Here is a 10072-nt window from a genome sequence, read left to right as displayed (position 1 = left end):
TGTTTTCATAACTTTCTTGTACATTGCTGGTATGAAACAATCTTAAATATAATACTGTAGCGGTAATTCAATGTATTTCCTCTTACGAGCGATACAGCCATAAAAAGGTTTTTATTCGGTTTCAACTATTACTTCTCAAAGCAGAAATATGCAATATAAGTACATACTTAAATTCATGACAATAAATGGTAAAATGACATGAATGGTGTAAAAGATCAATTAACAATTGTAAGTAAACTGACGAAAACATGCACATCTATCTAAAATAAGTGGACATTTACCCAATTATACTAAACTTAAGAATACTGCATATCTGCTATGGGAACCTTAAGTGGCAGAATTGAAAAGGCATTGCAACAATTTTTAGTAATGTGCTATCTCCTGTTCCAAAAAGTTAGCAATTCAACTAGAGACAAAGCGTCATTGAGACACCGTGTCTGGTGGAAATGGGGCACTATTGCAAGGAAAATGGTGGGGAATGATCAAATTCCCATTCCTGCTGTATTATGGCTACCACAATCTTCCCCTGGGTCTGCTGCTGAGCAGCCAGAGCACCTGCAAGAGTTGAGCAGTAGGCCCTTTTAAGATGTGAATCAGGATCCTACGACATTCATAGTAACTGGTTTGCCATTAAAAAAACAATACTGGCTGGAGCATGTGCCCAGTACCATCTGGTGATGTAATTGAATAACAGCCTAAAAGGTAAGCTTTACTGAAGCTGGAAGGAACAGGCATGTTCCTCCAGGCTCACAAAACCAGCCTAGTCCACTGCTGCACTAGGTTGTCATCCGCACACCCCACTCCACCGGGCCAAAGACTTAACTTCTTTATACTAAGAGGCTGCCTATTATTGCAATGACTCAGAACTCTCAGCCTGCCTGCCGCAGGGTCCACATTTGCTGTCCGCAGCCCTAATGCTCAGAAGACTGCCCCTCAATAGACCAGGCATCCCCCACGACAATCGAGTGGTCATTGGGCAAGCTCTGCTACCTCTTGCCCGACATGGATCCAACTGTTATCCCAACTGAGAACACTTTCTGTACAGAATTATTTATATCCAGTGTGCATGAACTTTTTACTGCAATTGTATATTAATTGGTAGCTTTGATATTAGCATTTTTACATCGGTTGATACTTCCATCATGAATATGGCAACTCAATTTGCTCTCTTGTCAATTAGATATGTCAAATCCCATGATGCACCTCTAAGATTCTAACTTGTATACAGAATTAGTTATGTATCTCCTCTGTGCCAAGTCAAGTTATATAATCTACATAGCAATAACACTATCACATACATACATTCTGTACCTGGATTGTCATGACAATTTCAGAGAAATGATAAATGCAACGAGAAATGCAAGTGCTACTTTTCTTGATCTAAACTTTTAGTTGGGAATTGAAATTATAAAAGTCAACTAAGTTGCCTTTTCTTTTGTACACTGCATCTTTTCTTTTTTCTTTCTCCAGTTTTAAATATAGGTGAACGTAGAAACTTGGAGTCTGTGAACTCATCCCCTCGACGCAGTTTTCTGCAGAAGAATAAATACGTTTTCACAATAGTACAATCTGTCATGAGTTATTTTAGCACTAAAAAAGGATACATCAGCATATAAAATTTATTTTTAAAAAGTTGTCCTGCAGCACTCCAGTATTAAAAGTTAAAGGAATTAGAAGTGACTGCTAATCCGTTGAGCAAACCAATGACAATGCAATATACTACAATCAAACGTTAGTGGTGCACCATGCAAGGACATAGTAATATTGAAAATGATGATTTACTGACTGGAAGACGACAGCCATTTATACCTAAAAAGCCAAATGAGGCAACAGAAATGGAACCTTGTAGAACTAAACCTTATATTAGGCCCCTAACCCAAAAGGATGCCACGACAATGCTATGATGCATTTCTATTTTTAAGTTCAGAGGACTATATGAAACTGCACAAGACTGAAAAATGTTCTGACTTAATCCCTGCATTCCTCATATCTGTTGCTGAATCAATGTAATTAGTGTTTTGTCCGAGTCAACCTTCCTCTCAAACACCAAAAAACAGATAATCTAGTCATTCTTCTCATTGCTGTTTGTAGGATCTTGCTGTACACAAAGAGCTGCAACATTTGCCTATAAAATTGTCATTGTACCTTAAAGAAATTCATTGTGAAGTTTGAAGACATCCGGGATATGACTTACATAGACTTCCTGCCACAATAAATTTAAAAGTAAATTCCTCTATTTCACCACACACCATCTTGCAACCTCCTCCAACCTTCGAGACCTTCCTGTAACATCTGGTTCTCCAACACTGTTTTTGTACACTTGCTTTGCCTCATTACTAGTGACGGAACCTTCTCCCACCTCAGTCCTATTTTCCACTATTACCTCCCTAAACTGATCCACTTCACAATAAAAATCAAGAATTCATTTTTTCAAATCAATTTAAAAAAAAACTTGCATTTATTAAGTGCATTTCATGACCTCAGTAAATCTCAAAGCATTTTACAGTCAATTAAGAAATGTTGACATAGTCAATATTGTAAGGTAGGAAACATTTTGTGCAGGGTAAAAGTCCCATGAACAGCACTGTTATAATAAGCAGATTTTTTTTTTAAAAAGTGGTATCAGTTAAGGGATAAATATTGGCTAGGAGACCAGGAGAACTCCCTGCTCTTTCAATAGTGCCATGGAATCTTTTTTATTCTCCTGAGATGGCAGAGGGGGCCTCCAGTTAATGTCTTATTCAAATGATGGCACCTTATGACAGAGCAGCATTCCTCAATACTGCACTGGAGCAACAGTCAGGTTTATGTGCTCAAGTCTCTGGAGTGGGACTTGGATCCACTAATTTCTGACTTCTGGGTCAATTTTCTACCATCTTTTCTAACTCCCCACCATGACTCAGCATCCTTTCCTTTTTTTTTTAAAAAAAAACTCCTCTCCCATCTCAAAAAAGAAACCTTGGGATGTTTTCTACGTTAAAGATTCCATATAAATAGAAACAAAGTGATTCCTGACAACGCAGCTGGCCACTGACGTCATCAGGCTGTGCACATGCACAGACGGGCTCCTGCTCTCTGCGCGTGCGCTGCATTCCGACTTGTCAGAACTGGTTAGCGCATGTGCCGATGACGTCATCGCATGACGTGTGCATCTTTGGGCAACACGCCTGGTTGGCCTCTGCGCATGCGCTTTATGCGTACAGCAATGCAACACCAATGGAAATTCACACGAGTCAAGCTCCGCTCCTCCCATTTCACTCTTTCGGCCGCTCCGCTGCCCCTCGCGCTGCTCTCTCCGGCTGTTCCGTTCTACTCTTCCCCACCCCCCACCCCCGGCCCGCTTGCTCCCTCTCTCCCTCCCGCCATTGTGTGCTGCCATGTGTTTAGGTTAGGTTGCCTTTGTATGATGATTTGAGCAGCGCCATCTTTAGTCCTGGCAGCTGCCTGAAGTCGCAGACTGTGACGTTTTAGTGGCACATGCTGCATTTGCACATGTGCCACTGCAGCACCACCTAGTGGTAGCACTGTCAGCAAATGCAGCCAAATAGAAATTGTGCTCAGTGAGAACTGCATTTTGTTTATAGTATTGTGGAACCTAAACAGAAATATTGATGGCTTGCCTGTATATCTTCAAATTTTGAAAAAGGTGCCTCCCAATTTGATTTTGGAAAGTTCACACATTTGGGTTCCATAAGAAAAATTAATCTTTTTACTGTGTATGTATAATATAGATGAGAGAGAAAGAAAAAAAGCTCATGTCAGCACTATTGATTTCTGCAGATGAACCTCCCACGTAAACATTTTATGAGGATACAGCATTTGAAATCCTGGTACTACTGTCCCATCTGGTGGTAGATATATGTGCTAAATATACTACATAACTTGTTGAACACATGCATAGTGTTCGTATTACAAATTATAAATGTTTTTTGTGGGAATTATATCCAGTAGGAAATTCATACATTTGTTTACAAAAGGACAGCAGATTTATTCCTATTCCATGCAGCTTCTCTAATAGTGTAAATTCAGGATTGCTTCTAGGAACCTTCTTACAAATGGCTCACTGCTTTTTACCTAATCATTTTAAAAAAAAAATCAGTTAAGTTCACTGAGCCCAGCCCTCAAATCTCGATAAAAAGAACTCATCTCTAGGAGAGGTGGTGGCATAGTGGTATTGTCACTGAACTAGTAACCCAGAGGCCCAGGGTATTGCTCTGGGGACATGGGTTCGAATCCCATCATGGCAGAAGGTGGAATTTGAGTTCAATTAATAAATCTGGAATTAAAAGCTAGTCTAATGATGGCCATTGAAACCAGTCAATTATCATAAAAATTCATCTGGTTCACTAATGTCCTTCAGGGAAGGAAATCCACTGTCCATACCTGGTCTGGCCTACATGTGACTCCAGACCGACAGCAATGTGGTTGACTCTTAATGCTCTCTGAAATGGCCTAGCAAGCCACTCAGTTATATCAAACCGCTACAAAGTCAATAAGGAATGAAACCGGACGGACCAAACGACAACGGCAAACCCAGCCCCGTCAACCCTGCAAAGTCCTCCTAACATCTGGGGACTTGTGCCAAAGTTGGAGAGCTGCCCTAGACGAGTCAAGCAACAGCCTGACAGTCATATTCATGGAATCATACCTTACAGACAATGTCCCAGACACTGCCATCAGCATGCCCGGGTATGTCCTGTCCCACTGCCAGGACAAACCCAGCAGAGGTGGCGGCACAGTGGTATGCCGTCAAGAGGGAATTGCCCTGAGAGTCCTCAACATCGACTCTGGACCCCACCATCGACCCTGGACCACATGAAGCCTAATGGCATCAGGTCAAACATGGGCAAGGAAACCTCCTGATTACCTCCTGCTGATTACCACCTACCACACCCCACCCTCCCCCAGCTGATGTATCAGTACTCCTCCACGTTGAACACCACTTGGAGGAAGCACTGAGGGTGGCAAGGATGCAGAACGTACTCTGGGTGGGGGACTTCAATGTCCATCACCAAGAGTGGCTTGGCAGCACCACTACCGAGCATCTTCAACGAGAGAGAATCTAACCATCTCCCCTTAACATTCAAATGGCATTACGATCACTGTACCCCCACTAACATCCTGGGGGTTACCATTGACCAAAAACTGAACTAGAGTAGCCACGGTATTCATATGGCTACAAGAGCAGGTCAGAGGCTGGGAATCCTGCAGCAAGTAACTCACCTCCTGACTCCCCAAAGCCTGTCCACCATCTAACACAAGTCAGGAGCGTGATGGAATACTCTCCACTTGCCTGGATGGGTGCAGCTCCAACAACAGTCAAGAAGCTCGACACCATCCAGGACAAAGCAGCCCGCTTGATTGGCACCCCATCCACAAACATTCACCCCCTTCATCAACAGCGCACAGTGGCAGCAGTGTGTACCATCTACAAAATGCACTGCAGCAACGCATCAAGGCTCCTTAGCACCTTCTAAACCCGCAACCTCTACCAACTAAAAGGACAGTAGTTGCATGGGAACACCACCACCTGCAAGTTCCCCTCCAAGCCACACACTATCCTAACTTGGAACTATATCGCCATTCCTTCATTGTCGCTGGGTCAAAATCCTGGAACTCCCTTCCTAACAGCACTGTGGGTCTACCTACCCTACATGGACTGCAGCGGTTCAAGAAGGCAGCTCACCACCACCTTCTCAGGGCAATTAGGGACGGGCAATAAATGCTGGCCTCATCAGCACGGCCATATCCCATGAACAAAAAAAAAAAACTCTTCCTTCTAAAACACTATGGAAAATTCACAAACATATTTATGCTATACGCCTCAGTGGCCTTGCACAGTAACTTATTCCACAAGTCAATGTTACAGAAAAAAAATTAATTTAGCCCATGAAGACTGAGTTAGGATTTTTCTCCATACAAGATAGTCAATCCCACTGGCTTGGCCACTCCCCACATATTTTAACATTCTTTTTTCAAACAACTATCCAATTCACTTTTAAAAGTCTATCAGTATTTGGATAAAAATATTCTGACATTTTATATCTTAAATTCCTAATCTATGGACATTGAATTATAACTGTCCAGTTACACAAGATCTAAAACTTTCTGATCTGAATGCATTTTTATTTACCCTGCCTCCTGTTTTGATAGCAGATGTAAAAAGACTGTTTACAATTCCCCAGTCCAATATATTTAATCCAATTTATTCTATTTAAAAACAGTTTCTCCCATTCTATGTCATTCTTATTTCAATAGTCTTATCACATAACACCACACTAGACGATGCCAACATAGAAAATTTTCATGAAATATTTGTTTTGCTTGTGTCTCAAAACAGAGTTGTGAAGGTTCTGTTCTCTAATGGTGCTTATATGTTCAGACAATACTAAAAATGCAAAATGAAATTTAATGTTAGTTAAGCTGTATTGTAGTACATTTTGGTTTAAAAAAGTATTGAGTATGCTTTGAATGGGGCAAGGCGACACGATATGCAAGAGCAAAGATTTGGGGTTCACAAGACATAAGCAGCATCTCAAGCGAATAAGGCCATAATAAAAATCCAATGGAAAATTGGGTTTTATAGCAAGAGGTATGGAATATAAATTGCAGATGCAAGGACAAATTTATACGAAACTATAAGAAGATCACAATTAAACTATTGTGTGTAGTTTTGAGCTTATCATTGGAAAGATGGCAATAAAAAGGGTACAGCATAGATTCACTAGGATGCACAAGGAAATATAAATATGAAGGCTGTGTAAAATTGGAACAATTTACATTAAAACAGAGGAAATTGCAGGGCGATTTGGTAGAGGTGTTTGAAATTATGATGGGATGGGCAGAATAGATAGAAACAGACTTTTCCAGTAATTGAGGGGCTAGAACAAGGGGCCGTAAATACAAGATTAAATATAAGGTTCAGAACAGAAGAGAACTTTTTGCTTGGATATAGGTTTGTAAAATACACTTCATTTTCAACCAGAGTTGGAATCTTAGTGTAAAATGATTTACAAACACATTTCCCAAGTTCGGGATATTTGATCCAATATTCTGCGGGGATTCGGCTTTTGAAACAGCAAACATTGATTAACAAAATTATTTCACATACCTGTGCAGTGGTGGTTCTTTATAATTTAATATTGCAGTAGCTCGACGTTTGTTGCGTAAACAGAGAAGCCCTTCTTGTTTTCCTTCAGTGAGTTGTGACTGACAATTGTGTTTGCTAGGAGTCACATTTGTCACATCTTTTAGGACTTGATATTCTTTCTTCTCTGAAAGAAATGGCAAGATAAATCTAAATTTAAGATTGCCAGAGGTACAAGTTACAACACAAAGGTCTACACAAATAATTAGAGTTAATAATGCAATCTAGTAAAAATTAGGGAAAGAAGTTACTCACCTTCACATGTAGTAGCATTTCAAATATTTGTAATGGGAAGTTATTTTACTCCAATGAACAGTAAAAAGGGACAAGAGAAAATCATGAAGGATACAAGCCCGTCAAGACTATTAGCATGACATAACCCATATGATCTTTCCTCCAAAAGATAGCGGGAGTTGTTAACTGATTTCACAACAACTCTACTGGGGCAGATTCGATATCTAACACTTTGAGAAAGAAAAATGACTTGTTGGAAGACCACTGGAATGGGAAGTAGAGTTGTTTATGTTTCATAAAGAAAAGTATTAAAAGAAACAAAGTTTATAGATGGCAGTTATGTCAAGATCTGTCACAGAGCCATGACAGTATAAACAGATGCGACCAACATGGCAATTAAGCTTGCTCTGCAATTAGAGTGCAGAGAAAGGGAATTCATTGGAAGCAATTGCCTCGACTTAAGACCGTAAAAGCACTTTTCTCAAGTTCGTGTACTAAAAGTCAAAAACGGTTCAGTAATTTGCACCATTAGATTAGCTGACTGCTCAGTTCATGTGCAGTGTTCTGCTGGAGAAGAGCAAAATTAGTGTAGTCTTAGTATAGAGACTACAGACTAAAAGAAATTAATTAACAAGTGTATGGCCTTCAAAACTTCAAACTACAATGAGTAAGGAATTTTTGAAATTGTAAAAATGTTACTTCAAGCTACATGAGGGAGTAATGCTATTGTTTAAAAAAAATGGCAACTTAAGTAGTATGCATCAGTACCAGAATAAATGGATGAAAAACAAGCACCAAGTCTTCAGAGAACCTTGGCTGCGGCCTTTCTTCCCTGAATTGGGAGCATAGAATTTGTCAGCGGAAGACTGTTCTTCCTATCTTGCAAGCTGTATCAACCAAATTAAATATTGATTGGTGTCATGACAGTGCATAATAGCTCCTGCTCATCCACGATCACACTTTACTTTCTAAATTAATTTTGTTGACAAAAGCAGCTGTAGCGTTGAGGCTGAATAAAGTTGCAATTATGCTGGAGGAAATTGTCTGAGCTGAAATAATATTCCTGCTAGAGCACGGCTACCCGACAGGAACCTGAAGGGACCCGACGACATGGGTCAGGTTCGGGTCGAGTCGCTCTTCCGGGTTCAGGTCAGGTCGGGTCAGACACACACTAACAGCCTTGCATTAGAATTGTGTTGGTGAAACACTGGAAGTGTGCTTCCTACTCTGATGTTTCAACTTACTGTGTACTAATCAATAAATGGTTCTTGCGTACATTGTAGCAATTGAAACAATCTTTCAAGTCAAGTTACAGTTTTTGTTGCTTATCTGCACAAGCTTAGAAAGCGAAAAACGGAAGCTAGGTTTAACTGAACATTCCGGTGGTCGGGTCGGGCACGGGAAAAAATGAAAGGACTTGGGCCGGGTCGGATGTGGTTCTGTCGGGCTTGGGTCGGGTTTCATTTGCAGACCCGAGCCGGCCTTTAATTCCTGCTATATGGATTAGTGCAGAACATTTGTGAACTGCTAAGTTTTGTTCAACACTGATACCACTCTACCCCACTTAAATTTTTCCTCGCTTCATATTGGAGATGGAAGAGTTGGAATGTAGTCTCTTCATATTTGGAAGAATCAAGAGCTTGCAGATTTTGTAATAAGCAATGATCATTATGAGCTCTTTTACTGAGTTTAGAGCTTGTTTCACAGTTCTGAAAATTGCTCAATGTTGCAAACAGGATTTTTGGGCACTGATCACTGGACAAGATTTGCTACATTGGATATACATCTTGAAAGCAGAGATAGTGTTAACTAGAGCCCAAAGAGTTAACTGAAACTGATCGGCCTGAGATTGGCCTTAGTACCTCACAGAATTCTCAGAGAAGTGCACTTTTTCAATTACAAAAACAAGTCTTGCAATTTTGTTAGGTTAATTATGAAGAAAAATGCTTTTGTCTAAAAAAGCTATATTGGCACAAAGTGGCATTGTAAGCAGTGTAGATGGAAACATAAAATTAGAGATATAGATAAAGTGAATGGTCAAAATTGTGGCAAATGAATTTTAATGTAAGGCAAAAGCGAGGACATCTGCTTTGGACTCAAAGCATAGATACTTTATAAATGGTGAAAAGCTAGAGACAGCAGGGGTTCAAAAAGACTTGACGGTCTAGGTACATAGATCGTTAAAATAAATTAAAAAAAATAAATAGAAATGAAACAAAAGAGAAACGCTGGCCTTTATAGATTTACTAGAACAATATCTGGGCTCCAAAGGTTAAATGATGAGAGATTATACAAACAAGGGTTGTACTCTCAGCAATTTAGAAGGCTAATGAGTGATTTGATCAAAACTTAAGATACAAGGGGAACTATTTTTGCCCTCAGGGATTTGGAACTTGTGTGAACAGGGCAAGCAACAGAGTGTCTCCAACAATCAGACTGAAGAATTCTCAGATGCACACTTTCTCTACAACCATCCTATCAATTCCCTTTATAATTTTAAAGACCATAAGATTTCCTCGGATCACTTTTCCAAGGAAAAAGTGCCCTTACTCATTGTTGCCACACTTAGCTACAGAAGTAATTCATTTTGAAATGCTTTGGGACATCTTGAGAATATGAGCGAGAGAGAAAGATTTGTATATATGGTCTAACCGCCATGCAGCATATACTTTGCAAGTGCACATCAGTTAA

General features: G+C 40.1%; 2 protein-coding genes across 3 annotated transcripts in view; one reads left to right on the top strand and one right to left on the bottom strand.

Moving 5' to 3' along the window:
• The window catches only part of LOC137372215 (shugoshin 2-like), a 34671-nt gene continuing 24599 nt past the window's right edge, over window positions 1–10072 (bottom strand). The window contains exons 8-9 of the mRNA XM_068035849.1: window positions 7112–7274; window positions 1–1532 (exon numbers count right to left, since the gene is read on the bottom strand). Coding sequence (XP_067891950.1) covers window positions 1415–1532; window positions 7112–7274 — 281 coding nt within the window. The 3' untranslated portion in view covers window positions 1–1414. The remainder of the gene's footprint in view (window positions 1533–7111; window positions 7275–10072) is intronic.
• LOC137372214 (uncharacterized protein C2orf80-like) overlaps window positions 3786–10072 on the top strand; it is a 67433-nt gene continuing 61146 nt past the window's right edge. Inside the window, exon 1 of one of the 2 annotated variants that reach the window (XM_068035847.1) lies at window positions 3786–3851. In XM_068035847.1, the coding sequence (XP_067891948.1) occupies window positions 3805–3851 (47 nt within the window). In that variant the 5' untranslated portion in view covers window positions 3786–3804. The remainder of the gene's footprint in view (window positions 3852–10072) is intronic. The other variant, XM_068035848.1, reaches the window with a different exon arrangement.

This window comes from Heterodontus francisci, chromosome 7 (genome assembly GCF_036365525.1).
Source record: "Heterodontus francisci isolate sHetFra1 chromosome 7, sHetFra1.hap1, whole genome shotgun sequence".
Lineage (NCBI taxonomy): Eukaryota > Metazoa > Chordata > Chondrichthyes > Heterodontiformes > Heterodontidae > Heterodontus > Heterodontus francisci.
This window is presented reverse-complemented; position numbering and strand designations above follow the sequence as displayed.